This window comes from Mixophyes fleayi, chromosome 4 (genome assembly GCF_038048845.1).
Source record: "Mixophyes fleayi isolate aMixFle1 chromosome 4, aMixFle1.hap1, whole genome shotgun sequence".
In the NCBI taxonomy this organism is placed as follows: Eukaryota; Metazoa; Chordata; class Amphibia; order Anura; family Limnodynastidae; genus Mixophyes; species Mixophyes fleayi.
In genome coordinates this window covers 230,733,067-230,759,065 of record NC_134405.1, presented here as the reverse complement: position 1 = coordinate 230,759,065, position 25,999 = coordinate 230,733,067, and the positions used below count along the sequence as shown (strand labels likewise).

Here is a 25,999-nt window from a genome sequence, read left to right as displayed (position 1 = left end):
CTGGGTAAAGGACTTAAAGGGCATCCAAATTTTCAAACGGCCGCACATTACCACCGAAAAATTACCTCAGAACACCCACATTACGCCCCCAAAATTGTCCACACATGCCCCTCACTAGCTCCAAAATTACACTATATGCCACTCAGACCTCTCACTTGCTCAACACAAAATGCACCCATATGCACTCAGACCTCACAAGCACTCAGATTCAAAATGTTTTTCCTGACATGCCACTCAGACCCCCCAGATGTCCCCAACATGCCACTCAGACCTTCTTACATACCCCCACATTCCCCTCAAATCTCTCAACAAGCCCATTAAGACCTCTGTTTTACTGTGTGACCTCCCTGCATGGTGTAAAGGGGGTCACATGATGCAGAAGTCAGCTGCTCTTGTTCAGTCTTATTTTTGATTTATAAGAAAGCAGGTAATAAGTCAGGTCAGGAGCAGTCAGCTGGGGGCTGCAGGTGAAGACTTGACAGGCTGTTGCCCACCTCTGCTAAATACTTTCTGGTGAAAACTGTGACAAACAAGCGTAGTTCATAGTAAACTGAATTATTGCAAAAATGGAAGCAGGAGAGGCAAAACAAAATGTTGCGTTTTGTAGAACACACTTATCACTGCAGGCTCCAGTTGAATTTAGACATCGAAAAGCTAGACAGAAATCTGAAAGAGTACATTTTTTTTTCTCTGGTGATCGTTTTTTGCTTTTCATCTGTTTAAAAAAGGACTAGAACCACTCACTTGTGTAGTCTGTGTAGGCCTCCCAAGAACATAAATCTAATTTGGAGTTAATTTCTGAAGGAATTATTTACCTTTTGGCGTAACTGGTAATTTATACTTAACATGTAGTCGTTAAATAAAAACTATGGGAGAGTTTTCTTAAGATAAAATCCTAAAAACTTCAGCACATAGATGAAAAGAGGTGCTTGTTGTCCTTTGGTAAGGAAAACGTTCATTTATAATAATACATTGAAAGGATGCATTAGTTTGACTTGGTATGTTGTAAAGGAATTGCATAATACCACGTCTTCCCACACAGAAATAACCTTGTTTATGAATTTATATGGTATAGCTATCTTTAACCACAATTTCAAGGCATATTGCCAGCCTTTAGCCCAACTTTCAAGCAGACCACAGAAGAAAACTCTCGTTGAAGCTCGTATGCCAGAAAGGTCATACCACCCAATATTTTTTCTGCTTTCCTGCCTCAAATTGAGGATTAGAATATTTTCTTGAAGATTTTTTTAGCATTATATATCGCTGTCAATGTTTTACCAATTTGAAACCTCCCAGCTTTACACAAAGGGAAATATAATGTAGGACTCGGGTCTGAACAATAATATTGTTTTTGCTTCTAATGAAATTCCAATTATGTTTTACTTGGACTACACTTAGTGAACATTGTACGAAGCGGGAACAAAAAGCAATCTTCTCACTGCCAAAATGTATAGAGGATTTCATGGCTGACATACTGCACATACCGAATAACGTAGATGTGCTGAATACTTTTGCTATATAGTTCTGCAAGAACACAGCTTGATATAAACGATGTTGCTCTGCTTTAAAGGATACCAATCACCATTGCTTTGTATAATTTTATATCTGTTTAAAAGGAACCTTAGTTTTATGGTTCAGACCAATAAAACTATATTGTTTTATTCTTGGGAAAAAAAGTGTTCCATGTGTTTGAGCTTAGCCATTCTTGTTGTTTCTGAGAAACAGAAATGCTGTTTTTTGGCTGTTGCGTCTGTTTTATCAGGCACACTCATGAATTAGCTTGATAATGTCTGATTGCAGAAGAAAAAGTTTGATTCTTGTAAAGGAAGGATAGGGGGTTCCATGCGGAATGCAGGCTACGCACACAAACGTGTGCTTGATGGTGTGCTTCTAGAGCTGGTCACTTCCTGATACTTGGAGGCATTCCCAATTTTGTTGAAGTCAACAGAGCTTTTTTAGTTTTGATAAATGACTGCATTTTTACACCGCCAAGGAGGTGTTTGTAATGGGGTCTCAACCCCATTTCTATAGACAAAATTAATAATGACTTCTTGAAATAGGAACAACTGTCTCCAGTTGTTCACAGAAAATATTGATTAATTTAGTAGGCTTAAAAGGAAATTAATCAGATGTATTCTGGAAATGTTCTTGTACAGGATTTCCTCCAAAGGTTTTATTGAACAGTACTTTTGATATTATTAGAGTATCCTTCTCTGTGAACCTTTTAATATAGTTAAATTTAACTTTTTAAAACTCACAATAGGTGATCAGTGTTCTTGAAGCATGTTTTTTGTTGTAAAGTAATTGCAAAGTTAAACAAATACCTCAATTAGTTGCTATAATTATAATTAAAATTGATTTTTAGTTTGAATGAACTGTGCCCTCATAAGGAGATGCCATATCCAAAATAGTAATAAAATAAATACCCACAAATAAACCACACAAGTCCTGTTGGCTGAAATATACTACATCAAACCGAGAACCAATAGCAAAATAATATCTAATAGAAGATAATAAAGTAGAATAATCAAAGAAAACAAAAAGTAAATATCTACACAACATAGATGTTACCTACAGAGGGCAAGGTTTGATGCACCATAGAAAGTCCAGGACATTAATGTTCAAAATGAAATAAAAAGTGTTATTTCCTTTGTATTTAGCTCTGTTAACATTGTCATTATTGTATTGCAATCAGGCTGATGTATAAAGTGTGTAGAAGTACACTTGGGCTTTTATCCCATCCCTGAAGCAGGTTAGAAAAAACATCTTTAAAAGTACTGTTTGTACAGGTGCATTCAGCAGACAAAAAGATACATCACTGTGGCAAAAAGCTTACAACTTTAGTAAATCAAAGTGATAATCAGAAGGGTTGTTCATTAGCTGTTACTTCTCAAATAAATAAGGTTTATTTAAAATACATGTCATGCCCATCCACTCCCAATCACCCAAAATAAATCTTAAAGACCACTGAACTTTTTTTGTTTGTGTAACTGTGCTTTGCACATGTGTATACATGTGCTAAGTTTACTTTTTCATGTATATAGACATATCTACAAGGATGGAACAGACAGAACAAAATCACATTACAAACATTGAAATCCACACAATACCTCGGCAGACATGCAGCATAGAAGTATAGATGGGTATGGGTAGATCACCCAGCAAGGAATGGTGAAAGCTGTTTTGCATTATGTGGATTTTATTGTTTGTACTGAGATTGTGCTCGGGTGAATAAAGACTGAAATTTTAACAGTGATCCATCTGCTCCCTCTTTGTGGAAATGTCTGTGGCTTTTCTGCAAATCCACATGTAGTATTGGGAACACCGGACCCAGTGTTGGGAAAAGAATCCACTTGCACCAAGCTTGGCTCACATACGCAAAAGGGGTCATTTCACTGGAATTGAATCCACTTCCTAAATATCTACAGTTTTTGCCTATATTGTGTGTATAGATTTCTGGACAGCGGGAAATGAAACTTTGGGGTATATTTACTAAACTGCAGGTTTGAAAAAGTGGAGTCGTTGCCTATAGCAACCAATCAGATTCTAGTCATCCTTAATTTAGTAAATACTACAAAATGATAACTAGAATCTGAATGGTTGCTATAGGCCACCTTTTTAATCAGATTCTAGTTATCATTTAGTTAGTACATTCTACAAAATGACAGATAGAATCTGCTTGGTTGCTATAGACAATAGCTCCACTTTTTCAAAATCACAGTTTAGTAATAAACCCCTTTATCTGTCTTTGCTTGTGCTCACATATATATTTTGGCTCTAAGCCTCCACCAGACCTGAACAATGTTGGGTAGAGTGAGCTTTTCATTGTGAAAAGGAGGAAATTCTATCAGAAAGAGAAAAAGGAACAATGAAATAGTAAAACAAAGGCTTTAGTATTCCGTGTCTGAACTCCAGTTGCCACAAGAGATGGTCCATGAATTGGGTGTCGAGCCCTGAGCTAATTCACTTTTCACCTGATTTAAACTATTTTATTTATTATAGCAAACTTGTGGATGATAAAATATATTACATCAATTAGAAGTTGTGTAACTTTAAAAAGAAGTGAACAGTTCCATAACAATTTTATAATTATAAATGAATCTGCATACCTCAATATACCTGAGAAAAGCAATATGGATGGTTTTTCTCTCTTTAGTCTAGATTGTTAGATAACACAGTCATTTAAATAATGACCAGCAACCCCTGTGTAATATGGCCATGTAAGGGATGTCTCACAGTTACACAGCAGCTCTCTCTTCATTAATGATAAGGAGAAGGGTGCCTCAGTTTGCTACTTCCCAACAACTTATATACACCCTTTCCCAGGACAGTGCCGCAGCTTTATACTTCCAACATTAATTTCTGCAGCTCACCACCAGGACAGTCTAAAAGCAGTTCCTACAGTAGATGTGTGTGTGTGGCCAAGCCACAATAAAGAGAAAGATGTTCTACAAGACTGCATGCACATGCAGCCAAATGAAGGAACATTATTTGTCACACCTCTGGTCCACTGGTGGGAGCGGATCCTGCTATTCTGTCTGGGTTCTCTGCATTATTTTTAACATCAAATCTTAAAATAACTGTGGGGGGCTAAACTGGACAATATCCAATCATTTGGTTGGGACCTGGTAGTGGTTTCAGAAGGTGATCACACGTGCAGGCCAATTACAATTATCATCCAACTAGATTTACCAACATGTTCAATAATGATCCGATTGATTTTGATCAGATTATTCTCAGGATTATTTTGGGATCATATTAGCTGTGATAGTGCACAAACTGCCAAATGTGTCAGCAGCTTTGGCCAACATTAGTCTTAGAACATATGGTAGACCTCGTAATCTCAATTCCCAGGTGGTTGAGGGGTTGAAAGTCAGTTTTCCATTTAATTGGCACTTGTCCTACCTCAAGTACCTGGGAGTCCTGTTCACCGGATATCTCTCATAGCCACTCCAATTTCTGCCCATTTTGCCTGCCCCAAATGCGAACTTTAACAAATGGTACTCCAAACGGTTGTCGCGGATTGGAAGAGTTAATGTGGTCAAAAAGAACACATTACCTAAAATTCTTTATTTAATGCAGATCATACTGATACTCATCACTCCAAGATGCCTTTAGGATGTCCAGAGTGTGATTAAACACTTTACCTGGAGTAAAAAACCCCTCTCCCTCTAAAACAAGATATACTATATATAGGTGTAAACATTTGGGGGATCTCCTACTCCCACATATAACTAGCTATTATCAGGCTATAATGTTGTACAGAATACTGGAGTGGATGAAAGTCAAAGACAGTAAACAATGGGTCTCTATTGAGGAACACTTTCTTCAAATCTCATCTGAGATTGCCACCTGTTTGCCAAACCTATCTCCACTTTTCTACCCGACTAGCTCGCCCACCCTAGGTTGTTGGAAAAGGTGGAAACTGTTGTCCTACATATCTTCCAAGGCCTTTCCCCTCACTTCTTTTTCAGCAAATCCGGATATTTTGCCGGGTACGCATCTCCCGATCTGTCAGGCCTGGTCACAAACAGAGGTCTTCCAGTTGGGCCAGCTAGTGGATTCAAGGATGTTTGGCCATTTGCTGACGTTCAGTCAAAGTGGGATTTATCCCATACAGAGTTTCTCCTTTCTCCTTTCCACTACAGGTACACAGAGATCTTACTTTTGAAGGTGTTTGTGTGTCTGTTTTGATTCCCTCCGCAAAATATCTGCTATATATAAACTTAATGTAGAGAATTCTTTTAATAATTTGCCACAGTTTACCAGATATTGGGAGAGAAATTTGAAAGGCGATATCTCTTCTGTAGTGGAAACACAGTATAAAATCTTAACCTGCTGGTACAGACATCCAAACTTACTCCAGAAGATATATTGAGATACATCTGGTACCTGTTGGAGATGCTCTGAGGCCCCAAGGAGCTACATGCATATTTGGTGGGATTGTCCCCAGATATAAGAGTTTTGGAAAGAGTTTATCTTGAACTTGAACTCAAATTGTGAGGTTCCCTTAGACCTGCCTTTTTGGCTCCTTTATCTATCTAATCCCATTAACAAGTATAAAAACCATTATTAAGCCACCTGAGTAACGTCGCAAAGGCGTTCATACCTGTTCAGTGGAAATGTACTTGTCCCCCATTGCTGAAAGATTAGTACACCTGATAGATTGTTACATGTCAATGGATGACCTGATTTCATCTGCCAACGATAAATACTCAGAATTTGTATCCACATGGTTTCAATGGTTGGACTTCAAAGACATTATTGATGCAAAGAATATATGATTAGGGTAGAGATAGATCAATATCGGAAGTCACTTGTGACACCATTGTTTATCCCACCAGCCCCTCTTGTTTTTTCTTTGATCTAGTGGAAGCAACTTACTTTTTGGCTATGACTGGTCTACCCAACACCACGATCCCCCTTCCTTCCCTCATTTCTTCATTCTCCCTCTCCCATTTTATTTTTGTTACTCTTATTACCTTTTCTATGTCTCTTTTGTGTCTCACTGTTGTCTATATTTATGATATATATTTCCATTGTTGTCTGTTTTGATAAAATTTGAAAGTCTCAAGATGCATGATACTGCATCGCAGTCTGCGTTTCTCTGGGTCACGGCTAACGGCTATTGTCATAAGCTTGTAGAACAAGGTGGTAGAGGACTTCACCTAAAGCAGCCTCCTTTCCCGTAGAGTTTGTCGCACTGACAGGTACTCAGATGCCTCCAGGTCTTAAACTCAGAGCAGTACAAACTTATGGATATAACCGTAGCGCGGGCAAGGGGGTGCTGGCAGGAGATAAGCGTAGTCAGGAACAGGCCGAGGTCACAGGGTATAAACAGGCAGAAAGGTGAGCTTCAGGCAAAGGATCAGGTCGGCAATTATAATTAATATATTCATGTGCTAATTGGTCTGACATAATTGCAAAGAATAGTTTTTTTTACCATTACCAAATTTTAACTTTTTGCATTATTTTTTGTAGCGTGCCATTATTTTTTCTAATAGGTCAACACTTTGCTGTATTTATTGCTGTGCTTGGACCCTATTCAGCATTCTGGAAAATTACTTTTTGCATGCTTACTATAAGCTGTGCTAGGAAGCTAAATAATACTGGACTCCTCCAACATGCAAAAAGACCAATGACATTGAGCAAGGCAATGCACAGCCATTACCGTTTCTCATATACCCTATCCTCTTTTCTCATATACAACTAACTTTATTCCATGATAATACCATTGCCCTTGTACTTCTCATATTACATTTTTCAGCTTTTACCACCCTTATCTTTCTCTATCCATCTATCAACAATGACTAGAAATCAGAGTTTATCACTCACTTAAATTCTCAGGACAACCTACCAGACCGGCAACAGGCAACAAAGACCCACTTGGTGGATAATGTTAGGAAAAAAACATATATAAATCATATTTAATAAAAAGTTCTACAAAAAATATATATTAAAAAATGTAAAAAATTGATTATAAGGGTTTTCTAGATATTATTTGAGCTGTCTGCTATATAGAGTGTTCGAATTGATTACAATCGTGACAAGATTAATAATATAATATAATATAGTTTACAAAATAATTAATAATAAGGGATGAATTCTTACCACAATATCTGATGTTGTAATGAAACAACATAAGTATACATATATGAACAAATTTGATAAATAATGAATGAAAATCCAATTTTTCAATAAGAAAATCTTTTATTGATGTATTTACAAACAAAATGATGCTTTTATCCAATAGTTCACAAATACATTGGTGGAAATATAAAAATTTCATCAGATCAATATTATATGTACATATGTATTATACTTACCCTTTCCTGATAAGTTAATAGGGATCTCTTACAAATTATAAAGACTGAATGGATCATTTATGATATGTTTTCACTTTGGATAATGTAATTGGTTCCTTTACCTGTCTGTCATTGAACTTGAATAATTGATAGGCAAGACCTCACTTAAAAGAGACCCGATGCTTACATTAGGGTTACTTTCTTGACAAAGCCAATTGGCGAAATGTACGTCAGGTGGACGTAACTTCCATTGACGTCCCAAACCTGGAAGTGGGGTCCGGCAGCGATTGCATGCCGCATTTGCTGGTTACTAACTCTGCAAAAGACTATCTTATGGATCTATAATTTATATTAGACAGACTATTAGTAGAACTCCTTCATCACTATTTCCTAGCAAGGGACTATTAATAGCTAGGAGGACATTTATCCTCAGCGATATTAATATGCCTAGATATGAATTTATGGCATAAATCCATAGGAGGCTTGGCAGATAATTAGGGGAATTTTTGTTCCCAGGGATACCACTTTGCCCAGATATGAGTCTATGGTAGCCAAAAGTTTGCATGCAAAAAGGATACCGGATACTTAAATATCCATTATATGGGAGCCCTATATAGACTCTGACCTCTATAATATAGACATTTTTTCTGGGTAATATTTGTATGTAGACACACATTTCTAGGGAGATTTCTCTTTCTCCTAAAATATGTGTTTAAGTTCTTTGTTAGCCCATTACCACATATAGTGGATTTGTATTGCAGACTTAGGGCTAGATTTACTAAGCTGCGGGTTTGAAAAGTGGGGATGTTGCCTATAGCAACCAATCAGATTCTAGCTTTCATTTATTTAGTACCTTCTACAAAATGACAGCTAGAATCTGATTGGTTGCTATAGGCAACATCCCCACTTTTTCAAACCCGCAGCTTAGTAAATCTAGCCCTTAATGTGATATGAGATGTGAGGTAAGATCAGTGCTTAGTATTGTGAGAAACTAATAAAGATCGACTATTGTGGAATTAATACACTGATATTCATTGAAACACATCTATGTTCCCCACTTAAGGGTTTGATCTTTTTAATTTTGCACTATATTTTCTTTCCGTGATACTTCTTTTATATGTTTTTTAATATTTTGCCTATAGACATCTAACATACAATAACATATTAAAGAAAAATTTGGGTGTTTATAGGACAAATTGTAAACTAGTGGACCGGAGTGTTTTTTTTGTTCTTTTCCAACTCTAGGGCCTGATTCATTAAGGATCTTAACTTAAGAAACTTCTTATTTCAGTCTCCTGGACAAAGCCATGTTACAATGCAAGGGGTGCAAATTAATATTCTGTTTTGTACATAAGTTAAATACTGACTGTTTTTTTCATGTAGCACACAAATACCTGATAGCTTATTTGTACACTGAAATTTAAAGTTGATATTTTTGTGCTACATGAAAAAACAGTCAGTATTTAACCTATGTGCAAAACAAAATACTAATTTGCACCCCTTGCATTGTAATATGGTTTTGTCCAGGAGACTGAAATAAGAAGTTTCTTAAGTTAAGATCCTTAATGAATCAGGCCCTTAGTCTTTAAGTTGTATATGTGATATGATGAGAAGAATTTGTCTGTTTTTCTCATCATATCTACATTTTGTTATGAAATAAGGGTTATCTCAATGCGTCTATATAAGAGCGCCTGATGTACATATGTGTATATTTTATATATTATTTCAAAATCTTTTAGAGGTATAGTGGTACTTTTGTACGTATTCGGCTGCACTATAAGTGGAGCGCCATACTGATTTCTTTCATTTTATTTACATTGTCTTTAAGGAATATCTGTCTTTTTAAGGAACACAGTAAAGAGGAAGTTCCTAAACTACATAAATTTCTTTAAACAAAGAACCACACCCAGCAAACTCGCAAACCACCCTCATTCAATCCAGCTTTTCATAACAACAACAAGCTAAGTATTATAATGGCGGTTAACTTGCTGGGTTAATTGAGCCCATGAGAAGTAATATTATAAGTTTATTAAATTCATAATTTAATTGTAATTGAGGTAAGCTTGTAGATTCCAAATGTATCCACATAGATGAACTTTTTACTTTCGCATTATTTCCAATTAAGGATTGACTGAAATGGTTATAAATCTCCTTGCTGCTCACAGTTTTCCACATAATGTAATACAAACACATTAATAGATATCGTTTGGATTATGTTGTTATTACTAGTTCAATTGGGTGTAGTATAAATAGAATTTATACTTTTAGCAAGTAATGAACTAATGTAAGTAATGAACCTGTATCAATTACAGAGTGTTGCAAGTATTTTCCTTGGAAGAGAGTGGTCGATTTGTTGTGAATTCACCTGTTTCTTAGCATTTTAGTGCAACTTGGGGAAAACACTTGTGGCTGAGTTAACTGAATGGCTGCAGTTTTTTGTTTTAAATTAAACATGGGATACATTTATTCCCCCTGAATTAATAACTAGCAATGGATAAAACTTCTTCTGTACATGATTTCATAGTTATTAATTACTGAGCAGAAACAATTATTACATCAACAGAAATGTGATAATAATAACCACTTTATTTACATAGCACACTTCTCCCAGTAGGAGTCAAAACACTTTAAATTGCAGAATAAAAACATAAATAAATAAAATAATGTATCAATAAAAATCTTGATACAGATTTTTTTCTGATATGATTTTTTAGGGATTTACAGGATTAGTTAAGCTAATTTTATAGTTTTTGAACTTTAGATATCAAGGTTGAAGATATGTCTAACTTGTGCTTTATAAGATGCACTAATAAATCATATTTGTCTTTTTATAATGTATTTTATATTACAACAGTTGACTACTGCTATAAACTGGACTGTGCTCTTGCAATCTACTGAGATACTTTCAGACTTAACAATGTTTTAAACGACTTGCTGTGTGATGATTAGATACTGTAAATACTGTAGTGTCAATCAATTAGTCACTTCTTCCAGCTACAGCACAATAACAACACACTATGGAACCAGTACTATAGTGTCTCATATAGATCAAACCGTTACAGCATTCTATACATTGTGTTTTTTCGTTTCTTGAGGGGTTGCACCTCTGCTCTGGAAATTAGATATGGAGAATATACATAGATGCATACATCATATCAGAGCAGTCTCACTTTATCTACATTAATATTTGTTAACTATTCTGTGCTGAAGTTCAAAAAAGTCCTTTATTAAGCATTCTATACAATCAAAAGACTATTACAGATAATTAAAATCACACACACACATACACACACGCATTAGCTCATGGCCCACCCACTGTGTACTTTATGTACACATGGCTGATGGAAGGTTATGTTAAATCCATCTAAATTTTCAAAGATGAATCGCCCTCCATGGTGCAAGCAGTCTACACTTTGCAGTCCAATTTAGCGTAAAGCCGTTTTAATATTATTATTATTATTATTATTATTCCTAATGGTATTGAGTAAGTGTACACATGCACAAAGTCTTGTAGAGCAAAGAAAAAAAAAGATTTAATTTTGTGGAACCAAATCATTGAAATTATATAAAATTTGAGAGGGGCGTTCTTTGCTTTGTGGAAGGGCAGATAGCCATTTCCAGTCTACAAAAGCACTTGAATTTTGCTCCAACTCTAAGCTGGTAGAGGTAGTGTCTTCTGTTATACTTTTAATGGGACTCATTATTCCTCTTTCTGTTGCAGTTAGTGAAAGAAACTCATTTCTATATGCACTTTACCCAATGTAAACAAACATTCAAATAAGTCCCAATATCCCCTCATTCTCTCTTTTTTTTTTATAAATAAAATCTTATTGAATTTTCACTGAAATCAAGGATGTGAGGGAGGGGTACAAAAAAAGAAAAGGGGGGGGGTATTGAGTTTGGAATGTTAACATACATATCAGAACAAGTGCAAATTCACAATACAATTTTTATTAAGAGACTGAAAGTATGAGAGTATATCAGTGTGAGATTGCAGATATATGAATCAAAATAGTACAGACAGATGTATAGATCGTAAGAGATGAAAGAGAACAAGGGGAGGAAGGGGGGGGCATGAAATGTTAGTAGGGAGAGAAAGAGGTAGGTAAAAGCATATGGGGGGTGAGAGAAGGGAAATATATGAAAAAATGTATAAAGAACTCTCGTCTCCTTTGTGGGAAAAAAAACCCCAAATAATCGGAGAGGACCTTAGGTATCAAAATACTCTGTCCATGTATGCCAGGTTGATAAAAACAGGTTGGGATTGTCGTGAAGTAAGCTAGTGATGTGTTCCATTTGCCAGATATTGGCAATTGGGGCAGTACCTTTGTGGGGTTTAGGGTTTTTCAATTTTATTGCAATTAAACATCTGGCTGCAGTTAGAATATGACCAGGAAGTTTCCTTACCAGCCTGTGGATTCCTCGTGAAAGACCAGGCAGAAGGCAGAAGGCAGAAGGAGAGATGAAAAGGAACTGACAAGTGTGTGATCTTATTAATAAGTTCTAATACTTCTCACCAAAAGGGTGGAAGTTTTTTTTGTTGGTGGAGTTGCCCTAAAATGGAACCCTTTTGGTGAGAAGTATTGGAACTTATTAATATCCCCTCACTCTCATAATTAATTAAAATTAATTGATGAAAGCAATGCTTCCAATATAGAAAGAGGTTGGACTTTTGAAGATATATTACATTTTAGTTTAAATTAGTGCAAGTATACTCATAACTCCAAAACATATTTGCCAACTCTCCCGGAATGGGCAGAAGACTCCGGACTTCCGGAAGAGTAGGGCAATCTCCCGCATTTGCCCATTTCCTAGTGAAGTGGGCAAGATTAGAACCACTATGACCTAATTTTCAGGGAATCGTCATTTTGGCCTTGCTCCCACTGTAAAATGACGCATAAGAATTATTAAGTCACAGTGGCAGGGCCAAAAACAGATGTGACTGGCCAAGTCCTACACCCTCCGCCCATAGCCTCCTGGAGTGGAACATCAAAAAGGTGGCAAGTATGTTCGAAGGCCTTCACAAACCTTATCTCATCATTTTATGTATCTACACAATACGTTCTATTGTTTGTAAAGTGATCTGCAATGAACAGGATTAAGATAAAAATAACATAAGTAATATTCTGTGTAACATACATGTCAAGAGGCAAAAGCTTAACAAGTCTACAGGAAATGTAAAGGTTAAGACTGGGAAACAGGGAAAGGGAAATGTATTATGGCAAGTGACACATGACGTTTCCTGAGTCTATGCTACGAGTGACATAGGGACATGGAGACTAGGAAGCACAATAATATGTCTGGAAACTCTAAGCAACAATTTTACTGACAGTGTCTTGTTTAGTTTTTTTACATTTCTATCAGTAAAATAATACAGGATTAAAGTGAAGTCCTATAAAGGTTTATAACATACAATAAAGAAAAGGCATGACAGGATGAATAAAATAGGAATATATTTGTAGACAAGAAAAGAAAGAAATAAGAGAACATACATGGATTCCAGACTAATGTGACCTACCTATATAGTCATAAATGATTAGAGGAAGAATGCACTTGAATATATTAAAAAAAGCTATCCCATTTTACGTAAAGGATTTTTTCATTGACACCCCCAGAGCACCTGTGGGAAAAAAAATCTGTTTTACAGGTATAAAGATACTCTGCAGCCACCTGCTAATTAGGAAACAATAATGTACACTCTACTCTACACCCTTTAAAGTGCATTTAAATATCTTATCACACATACCAGAATCTTGTCTTTTCCTGCACTTAGCTAGGTTAACTCCAATCATATCATGTAAGACTTTGGCCAGTTTTATCAAAACGGGGTAAAAACCTATTGATGTCATAACAGCAGAGGAGGATTGCCATAGGCTTTAGCAGGAAATTTCTTGATAGGCCGGTGGCTTAATGTTGGGTTCTTCTGTTTTTCAGTTTTGCTTTCTCATCACCCAGCATTGGTGGTGGGGGGTTGTTCTGGGAGAACAGTCATTTTGCTGCTTTTAAGGGGGCGATGTCAGGACATGGCAACATGATAAACTGTTACTACAAAAGGTAAAATAGCAAGCTATGGGGTCTGTTTTATAAACACTATTAACTTTAGTGCTGCCAAACTTAATATTGTTAATAAACAGACCCCTAAGCTTTCTATTTTATCTTTTGTAGTGATAGTTCTACTTTATCCTGCTGCCGGATCCTGACATCGCCCCCTTAAGAGCAGCAAACTGACTGCCAGGAACTTAGCTGTGTGCAGAATGACAGTGCTAGGATTCAGTGTTCTCCCAATTGTTTCCTGTCAATTTTTAAGTCTACATTTATTAGATGTCACTATCATAGGCATCGCGTTTCTCCTGTCTGCCTCACTCCTGTCGGAATTCTCATCCTCGAGAATTATTACTCCACCCCTTGCATGAGATCAATAGTATAGTAATTGGGGCTCTCTCCCTGCCACCAGCCCTGACATTAAATTAATAGCATTCACATTTAATAAATAGACCTATTTCCCCCAAACCAGCCCCAACTGTTAATGAATAGTATTCACATTTAATAAATAGTTCTCCGTCTTCTCAAATTCAGACTCATATTCAATTGATAGCACCCAAACCACCCTAGTATCAGTCCCATCACTTCACCTTAAATTAATAGTCCCTACCAAGACCCTATTATTCAATTAACTAACCTCCATCATCAAATGAAAAGCCTCCACCATCACTCCAGCAATAAATTAATCACCCCCAAGCTCACTATATCATTAAAATAATAGCCTACGCCCCCACCCACATTACATTAAGAGCCCTCCTCACCCCACATTTACCTTCTTCCATCCAGTGCTGTATGTTGCAGTGTTAGATTCTTTTGTCTGCCTCCATTGCAGCTTGTACATGTGCATGTCAGTTGGCGCCCCACATGTTGCTTACTCTCATGGGGGGAAGGCGGGCACACACAGAGGTGAAGAAAGGGGAGGAACGTGTAGGAAAGTATCGTCAAGAGAAGTGTGAATTCTGCACTTAGACACTACTAGGGCTGTCTGGATTATCTGCTTTGCCTACAAATTTAGAACACAGAAAATATAATTATAATTCAGCTCATATAGCAATGCTATGCAGTGAGCGTTCCATTACAGCATGTGTGAGTGTAGAGGTTAGATGCTTGGGCACTGTTCGGCATCTTTGCCTTGAGTGTAAAAAACATCTTGTAATGTTAACTTGTCGTGCCACTGGCACACAGGAGAACAAATCAGTTGAGGACCTAAAAAAGTAGACATTAAGAAACCTAAATGAAAAAGGAGCATTATGTATTAAGTAATATAATTGTCTCCCCTGGAACCCATACACCTGAAAAGTGCATTTTATTTGGTGTACTATAAACTCTTTCTTGGGTGTCTCCCTCCATCCCACACAACAGTAGATCTGTGACATGTCAAGGAAGCTGACTTGGTAGCGAGCATTTTTGTGTCTGACAACTAGAGTTGGAAGCTAAATCGGATTGTCAGATTAGAGTGCTCACTCCTGGGCCAGTTTCTTCTACACATTATAGCTCTGTTCTACAGGGGTCCATGCACAAGTCACTGTGTAGTAAAGCAAAACAAAATAATTGTGTAAGAACTGGTGATAGGTTTGCTTTAATATAATTAACGCTCAGCTTAATAAAATATAATTAATGCTTAATACAGCTTAGCAAATGGTTTTAGAGATAATTATTTGTAAAAGCTTCAGTAAATTAATTTGGGATAACTGAGGAATCATCTGTAATTGAATATATTAATTAAAATAACTATTACATTGGACTGAAAATAATCTGTTTTTCTATTTTTGTATAACTGATTGAAAAGTTAAAAGATGGAAAGCAGTCCAATGTACTGTGTTAGATGCTTAGGGTGGAATTGAACAAAGTTCACATGTTTGCAATTGACAGTAATTTGCGGCGATGTACGGGCGAATTGTGGCAATTACATGACTGAACAGTGAAACCTGTTGGCAACTTTAATCGCAGGATTATAGCCTCACCTGCACTATACAAGCCTGCTTAATGCCTATGCTTAGTTGGTTGGAGTTGCAGGAGTTAGGCTACGTACACACTGACGAATTTTCTGACCGACGTGTTATCTACAACGACTTTCCCTTCGGCCGAAGGTCCAATCACTCGGACAATTAATACGTACACACTAGTCACGTTTTAGACGTTTACCGAAAGACTGACCGTTCAGGCAGCGACTTTTCACAGCCAAATTGTCATGAGCAAAGATTAGAATTTTGTACAGACTGAAACGACTTATGAAGTCCACGTAACGATATCTCCAAGAAATTTAAATAAACGGCAGAGCATGTTCAATAGTACCCACCCCAAACCTCATAAAAAAGTGAGGGTAACATGGTGCCATTGATGGGAATCATGTCCGAATTATGCCTCCATCCAAAAGTGGATCTTTTTATTATAATTACAAAGGATTTTTCAGCATCATTCTACTGGCCATAGTGGATGCGAACTATGAATTGTTATTTGTTGACATTGGGAAAAATGGAAAAGTGTCTGATGGCGATGCATTGGGGTAGACTCCCTTTCATGCAAAACTAAAAAACTATGAACTTAATATTCCAACTGGAAGTAATGCAAAATATGGACTAAATTTTGTGTTTGTAACTGATGAAGCATTTGCATTGCCCAACAATATATTGAAACCGTACCCGCAACGCAATCTGTCTACAGAAAGGCAGATATATAATTATAGACGGTCACGAGCTAGGCGTGTTGTAGACACGCCTAGCTCGTTTGGAATTCTCAGTAACAGATTCAGAGTTTTTCATTTCATTTTTCAATCTACGTTTGGACAAGATAAACAAAGTGGTGATGGCCTGTTGTGTTCTGCATAACTTTAAAGACGTAAAACCCCTTGTGTATGTGGTTCCCATGAGGACAACAATGTAGATGAAACAGAGGTAATTGGCTTGACACCCAGGGCCAATGGCTAGATGGGTCGGTCCGTATTCCCGCCCGAGCAGCAACCCGAGCAGCACCTGCACGTAATCACATGGGACGGCACCTGTCACGTGAAGTGAAGCAGACTGTGCGCGTGCGGATGTAACAAGGTGTGTGTGTGTCCATGTTAATATAGTGTGCGTGTGTCGCCATGTTAATATAGCGTGTGCATGGGTGCAGTATTTTAATATAGCGTGTGTGTGTGGATGCATTATTTTAATATAATATGTGAGTGAAGGGAGAATTACAAGAAGGAGTATCACAAGATTTGGTAATCTCGTGAGACAAAGAGCTTCGTTGCTCAGTCTACAGGAAGTTCCCACCCTTATGCATGTCAGCACCATAAGAAGCATAGATAAGTACAGTGGGCTGGGGGTGTCATAATGTGGCTGGAAGGGCGTGATAAATGTAATGTTTTATTACAATATATGTATCAATGCCCCATGTTGACCACATCCACAGCACAATGTGGTCACGTCCTTTCGGCATTACCGCTGCACGGTGGCACACAGTTTATTTGCTACTCGTCTATGGAGGGGGCCTCAAAAGTTCAATGTACCTGAGCCTCAAATGTCTCTTGCTGGTCCTGTACATACCATTATCTGATACTGGTAAGCCCTATGCTGCAAATAGAGAGTCAAGCTGCTCGTTATATATTTGTATCTCACGGGACACCGTACAACCTTTGCAAAAAGTACTGTAATATTATTATTATCTGGAACAGAGGTGGGCCTGTGTGGTTTAAATGCCAGGCAGGCCCGGCGCTCCCATTAGGCAAGGTTAGGCAATTGCCTAGGGCGCCGGGACCTGCAGGGCGCCTCAAAATTAAAAAAAACGGAAATCCACGGGGAGGAGAGGAGGAAAGGGGCTATTGAATCTTACCTGCATGAAGCTGCTCCTCTCTGCTCTGTCTTCTCCCCTCCGCTCACTGACAGTGACAGGCCGTGATGATGTCATCATCACGGCCCGACAGTGTCTGTGAATGGAGGGGAGAAGACAGAGCAGAGCAGAGAGGAGCAGCTTCATGCAGGTAAGTTAAAGAAAGACATGGGGAGGGGTGGGGAGGGAAGCGCAGCGGCAATTTTTAAAGGGGGGGCGGCGATTTTTAAAGGGGGGCGTGATTTTTAAAGGGGGGGCGGCGATTTTCACACGGGGGAGGCGGCGATTTTCACACTGTGCCTAGGGCGCCAAGGACCCTAGCATCGGCGTTGATGCCAGGGCTGATTTTTAGTCCCAGCCGGCCCTGTTGACACCTTTAGAGTCGGCCTACCTTAGAAATGCAATTGCCAGTGCAAAATTAAACAGGGAGGCATACCTTCAATATTTTAAAGGAGAGAGGGTGCAGTGCCAAGGCAGAATTAGTTTGTGTAACAATTGTTCATAAGCATGTTATGTGTGCAAACTTTATTGTTGTATTTCTAATTTAATAAACATGTTACACAGTAACAGCAAAATATACTTCACTTACACTCCCACTAGGAAATATGTCATCTGCTTGCACCACATCAGCAGGAGAACTACTGTCCGTATCCAGGCTGCAGGTGGACTGCTGTGTAAGTTCATTTTCACGGATGAAGTGCAGCAGGTCTAAGTACCACAGCATTGGCACATAAACATCATCTGCACCTGCCCCAGATTTTTTAGAGGCCTCAACCTTATTTAGTTCTTTCTTGTATACAGTCCGAAGGTTCTGTATTTTGCTCTTTGCCCATTCCAAATTTGCTCCAGGGTAATGTGGCAGGGATGCTTTCACAAGTTCTTGCATAGCCACATTACGTAACATTCGGTTACAATATTCCTTTGATTTTATCTTCCACAAACAGGGGTACGCCCTAGAAGCAGGGCCGTCTCTTCCATTGGGCACGATGGGCAGGTGCCCGAGGGCCCTGCAGGCAAGGGGGGCCCGTCCGAATCCTAAAAATAAAATAAAAAAATACTTACCTTGTGGTCACATCAGCGGTGATCCGGCTCCCTCCCTGGTCCCCTCTTCCGTGCTGTGCTCGCAGTGAATGCTGGGCGTGATGTCACGCCCAGCATTCACTGCAACCACAGCACGGAAGAGGGCAGAAGAGACTCAGCGGCGCGGAAAAAAGAAGAGGATCGGACTTAAGGTAAGTTAAGGGGGCCCCTATATATATATATATATATATATATATATATATATATATATATATATGTAAAAAAAAAGTGATTATATATATAATCACGTTTTTTTTTTACATACGTATATATTTTTTTTACACACACTATGTATATATATATATATATATTATTTATTTTTTAAGGGGGCCCGGTACACTGCATTGCCCGGGGGCCCATAAAGTTGTTAAGGTGGCCCTGCCTAGAAGTCTCAATGAAATCCTTCATGAGCTCCACATTACAGTCATATGACATTTTTAGGTTCTCTTTAAAAATAAAAATAGTCATGTTAATCTTTTGTCCACTGATAATATCAAAGAAACTGTACTATATATTGTAATATTTTTAGCAAATATTTTCAGTACCATTTTAGCCAAATTGTGTATCATAAATATTACTAATAAGTATAACAAAATTATTTTGAATATACACATATTAACATTCACAAAATATATATTTATGCAGTTGTTACAATAAGCACAATGGTACAAAAAAACATGCATAATCCTTCCATAAACAACTTACCTTGTATGCAATGGATGTAAGGTGTAAAACACTTGTAGTATCCGTTCGCATTTCTCGGACCACTAGGGGTTAAATATATTGATATATTTGCCAAACACAAGGTTATTATACACGAATGGCCTTCACCCACAATGCTCCATTTGGTACAGGTACCACCACTAATTGGTCCACAACTGAAACGAACGCACATGTCTGAGTGTATAAAATTACAGAGGACCTTGTCTGGTTCCAAGGGACATTAGAAGATGGCAGATGAGGAGCAGACATAGGTGGGGGTGCGAGGAGAAGAGAAAAAAATTGAAGAAATAGTAGTGGGGGATGAAGAAGAAGAAGAAATACAATTACCGGGCGTGAAAAGAGCAAAGGCAATGAGACAGCAAAGTACTGGACCAATACGACTATGACTGCCAAAAGAGAAAATACCAAAGAGTTAATACCAGAAAGGAACTAATAATGCAGAACTTACTAAAACTTGGAAAGAAAAGAAATTCATTTCAAGTACAGAAGCGTTGGTCAGACGTAAAAAAGAAAGAACAACGGAGACTGATGCGAATCCGTAGAAACATAATAAAAAAGTGGGTTTGACATGTTCTACAACTGTTTAAAGGGCTTGTTAGTGAATTTGTAGATTAACGACTGACAATTTATATAATATATTAAAAATGTTGTATTATTTCCAGAAAGAAGAATGCACGATGACATGTGCTGCGTAGGTACCGAAAATTTTAAAGCTGAACACATACTTGTTAAAGCAGAAAAAATAGATACTGAAGAAAAAAAAGATGTATTAAAAGAAGGTGTTTGAAGTCACATGTGGAAACTGTAAAATGTTTTGGGGAGAAACGTATATCGTTATAATAACTAAAATGGCGCCTGTTTTACAGAACCTATGAAGGTAAAGTGCACCTTTGCAGAGATGCAACAAAGGGGCCACAACATAAAGTTATTACAAGCAGTGTAGAAGGTGAGCACATTGGGACTTTACTTGGTGTTGTAAAAGAACTAAACTTTATTACAGATATAGAACTTAAATGCTAAACATATTTTTTTCCGTTTCTTGTAGATACCATATCGGACGAAAGTTCTGAGGGAGAAAAGAATGCTGGTAGTCCTTTGCAGGGTGTGGTAGAGAAGATGGGAAAACTTGACGAATATTTTAAAGAATTAGGGGCAATCATCAGTGATGCCCAAAAAATAGAAAAAAACTGCAAAAAAACTTTGTGGAGATAATTCAGTTTTTTTCAGACGGTTATACCACAATGCACTAGCCAGTTTAACCATTAAAAAGTCCAATGTTATAATGCTAATATAAATATGTTGAAACTTTATATTTTTCAACTGTTCATTTTTTCTACAGAATTCAACAATAAATCTGTCGGATTTACAATGTGTGGTTTGTTCTGTTTATTTTATAAATATATGCATTTACAAGTAAACAAAGGTTCGATTATAAAACATGTTGGATGTATGTTGAATGTACATGTAAAGGGTTACAGAACACATGTGCAAGATGCAGTACCGTTTACAGAGGTGTACTAATATGCAACCAGACATATATAAAATACACATCTATACACATCTATAGGAAACACAAAAACGTGTTATATACAAAAATTTATATAATTATGCAGGCAAACAAATGTAACACACATATTTTGCATTTTTATTAAATGTGTATTGAGTGTACAATAAAGTGACAAATAGCTATGATTAAGGAGGCAGACATAAGCAATACACATAAATGAAACATTGTGTTTTTATAACACTACATTCACAAAGGTTTATAATTAAACTGGCAGACACATGCTGTATGCATTAATGCAATAGACACCTGCTATTGCTTTACCACTAGAAGCACCCAATTACCAAATGAGTGATGTGCAGACACCACACCACGTGGGACTGGTACAGGCATCAGAAATTAACATACACACGCCCCCAAAGGAGTCACAGCTCGAGGAACTATTGGCAGTTGCTCGTGGATTGTTCGGAAACTTATACACACTGCATGATCGTTAGGTGAATTGGTCGGAAAATATTAAACAGTACAACCAACCAAATAAGCCGACATTCGACACTTTGGAACGACTTTCGACCATTGTGTCACTATACACACTCACCCGACTTCAGACCGAACGGTCGTATGTCAGTTGATTTGCCAGATTATTGGACGAAAATGCTCCAGTGTTTACCCAGCCTTAGAGGCAGTAGAAAGTTGGTTATTGTTGGATTGGTGATTTGGTGAGTTTACATTGATTTCTGAGTGCTTGTGGCTTTGTACTTTTTTGTGGTTTTTTTTGTCTGAAACTTATTTGTCCTTGTCTTTTTTTCTTTTTGTTATTAAGTGTTTTATTTGTATTAGAGTGTTGTGTACTTGTGTCTATTTTGCTCTGTGTTTTATTTGAGTATGGTGAGCGGGAGGAGCACAGGGAGAGTGAAGAGGAGCAGGAGGTAGAGATAGAGGTAATCACTGCAGGCAGAGGTGGTGGGTGGTGAAGTCCTAAGGTTAGGACACTGTCCCCTTTGGCATAATAACTTTGGGCCGCAATGTCAGATTTACTTATGATTGTGCCCTTATCAAATGTATAGTGCCTTTCTAAGCTAGAATTCTGGGCAACCAGGCAGCAATAACCACAAAGCCCATGTGGGCTGAAGTAAAATGCAGTGGGATCTGTCTGGCGCAGTGTGAAGAATTGCGAGAAGCAAGTCTCTGACATCAAGGACAGAGTAAAGGACAAGATGGTGGAGGAGCGCAAAGCAGCTGTAACAGTAGGTGGACCACCCCTGTGAGGAGGAATCAACAGGTTTATCAGGAAGGCAGCTTCTGACTCCAACACTATCTGTGGCTCACGTGGATGATGGAGAAGTAGCAGGTTAGTCTATTTAAAACAAAAAAAAAATCAGTCCAACTATCTTACATTCAGTACATGTGAAACATAGGGCAAATTAATAACAGAAAGTAAACAATAAATACATAACTAATAGCCAGTCCTCAGGCATTTCCCCATTGATAAACTTCTGGAAGAGGGCTGACTGGCACATGATATAAGCATCATGGCACGAACCAGGAAAGTCTGACACAACATAATTTTCATGCTTGTATCCCAGACCACCAGCAGATTGAGGGTAGTGGTAATGATGTCTGTTGACAGAAAACTCTGCCTTCAAGTGAGTTGCTCTCAATCCAATGTGAGTGCAATCAATGGCTCCCAGGACATTAGGTAGCCTTGAGACCCTAAAACAAGCTAACTTCTTCTCATGCCACTCCGGCGGGGGAAGCAGATATATGTATGCCAACGTTTTTTAGGGCACTTCACACTTGTCTTAAGTGTCTGGAAAATGTTGGCTGCATAATCCTTAATACTTTTGAACTCACAGACTGGAAAGAGTCTGTAGCCATAAAGTGTACGGCATACATTCATTTGTGCAGCCAAGACACTGCATATGTCCTTGATGTAAATGCATCTAAATCAGTTCTTACCATCTCATAACGATTAAGGAGGTTATTGCAATTCAGGATGAACATCAGCATGACCTCCTGTTCAGAGAGGGAGTCCAGGGCCAAGTGACCTCTAAATAATCACGCAATGCGGGACCTGTGCGGACCCTGCATCTGTTGCTGAAGCTCCGTTCCCATCCTGCACCTCTCCTCCTCAGTTAGGCGGAGGACCTCAGTAATGGATTTTTCAAATACATCCCCAAAATCCACCATCTCCCCAGCAAGAATTGGTTAGGTATTTATAGCACATGTAACTGTTAGGGAAATAAGTAAAAAGTACAGGCCAATGTGCACTGAGTGAGTCAATATTAAAAGATATTAGTTATGTAGACTATGCAAATAATGCAATCAAGATCTGCTTTCTCACACATTTTTAATGAGCTTGAGGAAATACTTACAATCTCTGTGATTATCCCTCATACACTTAATTCAAATGCTTTGTGAGCAAATTTTGAATACTTGAAGAACATATGTGTTCATTTATTTGTAGACAATTAGGCGTTGGATACTTAACAATATAACTTAATTTTAGTAGAGAAATGATAAAGAGATGCAAATTACCCGCAACAGTCCCTTAGACAAAGCAAATTCCTTACTTCCTTTATACAAATAATAGCTAGTTTTCGTTTATTTCACTGTTTTTTCTGTTAATGAACTCTTATGCCTCCCAGGAAGAGTAAAAACAAATCAGTGGAAAACACATGTGCAATCTTAGTTTAGTAATATAAAATAATCCATCTTCTTATGGAACATATAAAAATATTTGAAACATGTAATATGGGAACGTTGCATTTATTTGGCTTTAAATTACATTCCCAAACTAAGTTAGGTTTCCACCCATTAAACAAAGTTTTATAGAAATGACATTAAATATTTTATCATCTGGTAAACCATAAAATAACCTTTGACAGACAACATAGGATACAGATGTTACTTTGTATACCTATTAATGCTGACGTTTTTGTCAAGTCTTCTTCACAGCGATCACTGGTGCTGTTTTCATCCTTTAAAGTCTGAGTTCAAACAACTTGAGGATATTGCAGGGTTTATTCACATATGATCATTTCTAGATAAATAATGTAATATATTTTTATATAAGTTTAGTACATTGCAAAGTCAATTGGAAAATTAACATACGGGTTCTGGAAATGTTACATGCTATTTTCTTGCTTTGACATCCCACAAATTGTGATGTGATCACCCACTATGGCACACACATGTGCCTATCTCACCATGATAGCCCATAGGCAGATGCCTGCAATCCTCTTCCTGTTTTATAGATGCTTTTGTTTCGGCAAATGCCAATGACATACGTAAGCACTTTGGCATGTCCTCAGTGAGGTCAAAGGTGTTCACTATCTAAAAAGGTACTTTCCACCTCATCCTTGCCTTCGCAACAGGTGTACTTCTGTTAGCAAACCGACTGTCTTATTGGTTATGACCCATCTTTCCCCTTGTTACGATCCAACACTCACCTGAGCCTATGTGACGTATGTTAAACAAAAACTACAACTTGGTCTGTTTCAAAATGATTAAAATTTTCCCTGTCTATGCCACACACTAACTTTGCCTTAACAATTACACCACCACTAAGGTTTTTTGTGAAGAGCAGACACTCATACTCAGGAAGCCTTCAGTTCTCCCTTTAAATTCCCTATTACAATTTATTGTCATCAGAGTTATCATAATCCAAATGATCTCCTCTGTTTCAACAATGTTGTATTCTAATACCAAGCTGTCAGACATGTGAATTCATAAGAACATAGAGACATGGGGCTAGATTTACTAAACTGCGGGTTTGGAAAAGTGGAGATGTTGCCTATAGCAACCAATCAGATTCTAGCTGTCATTTTGTAGAATGCACTAAATAAATAAAAGCTAGAATCTGATTGGTTGCTATAGGCAACATCTCCACTTTTCCAAACCCGCAGTTTAGTAAATATACCCCATGAACTTATTTAGTAAGTAATTTAATTTGGAAAATAAATCCACAATGCTTAAGATGAAAAACAATTAACAAAATGACATACAAAGATATAGTAGAATAGTTTATTGTAAAAAAAAAAGGAAGAAAACAAAAGAAATTATACACTTACAATTGATCGGTTTCGTTTTGCTGGGAGAAGGAGTAAAGAGGACATTTCTCAATGTGAAATTGATTCCCTAAAGTGAACAAAACTGTTAGATTTACAGGACATTTTAAACATTCTGCAGGTACCCACAACCCCCCTTTCACTGTGATGTCAGGACCAGAAAGTCTGTGTAAATGCAAATTAGTTGTTTATGACTTCCCTTCAAGCACCTTTCAAGTCAGGGTTTAATTACACTGGCCTAACTTCATACCAGAATGTCCTGCAAATTTGGTATTACCTCCACTCACTAGGTCATAAATGTTCCTTTATTTATATACTAGACATGACTCCTGTAAGTATAATATCTAAGAAAATATGACATTTTCATGTGTCCTTATTTCCCTTCATTCACAGTTATCCCAGCTGCTCTGCCCCCTCCCTCTGTTGAGATGTCCTGAGATATCACAGATGTCACCAAGAATTTGAGGGATCTGTTTGTTGGATCTCTGATGTTATTGATTTAACCATAAAGAGAGATTTTAAGACCTTTATCTTTTATGACCTGTGACATATATTGGTATTGGGCACTCATCTGTAACTAGATGTCTGGAACTCTCTATCCATAAATACTTTATGAGGATAACAGAGGAATTTAGTACAATCAAAGAGGTACATTAATTTAGTCTCCCCCCTATCATATTTTATTTCACGACTGGACACAGTGTTTATCTGAGTCACACCAAGCTAGTACTATGAATTAATTCACACACATATATTTGCAGTTTTATATGACTAGTAATTAGCTTGCATATTACAGCCCTCTTTTAAAAATTTGTATCTCCTACCTTGACTGTGTCTATGCAATTGCCCTGATAGACAGCTGCTGCCTAGTAGAACTAATATGGAGCTGCGGTACTGGTATTTAAACCATGGGTGCAGGGTGTGCCATGCAAGGATTTAAGGAGGCCAAACACCATCTTTTT

General features: G+C 37.6%; 1 protein-coding gene, 1 long non-coding RNA gene and 1 pseudogene across 2 annotated transcripts in view; all 3 read right to left on the bottom strand.

The window, feature by feature from the left end:
- LOC142149574 (cold-inducible RNA-binding protein B-like) overlaps positions 1–18,564 on the bottom strand; it is a 123,590-nt gene extending 105,026 nt beyond the window's left edge. Inside the window, exon 1 of the mRNA XM_075204899.1 lies at positions 18,221–18,564. Within this exon, the coding sequence (XP_075061000.1) occupies positions 18,221–18,564 (344 nt within the window). The remainder of the gene's footprint in view (positions 1–18,220) is intronic.
- The window catches only part of LOC142150801 (uncharacterized), a 712,033-nt pseudogene that overhangs the window by 231,667 nt on the left and 454,367 nt on the right, over positions 1–25,999 (bottom strand).
- On the bottom strand, positions 21,018–25,123 carry LOC142152632 (uncharacterized). Its single transcript, XR_012691368.1, has 3 exons — positions 25,041–25,123; positions 23,888–24,010; positions 21,018–22,324 (listed from the first exon to the last, which is right to left on the bottom strand). It is a non-coding gene; the product is annotated as an uncharacterized LOC142152632 (long non-coding RNA).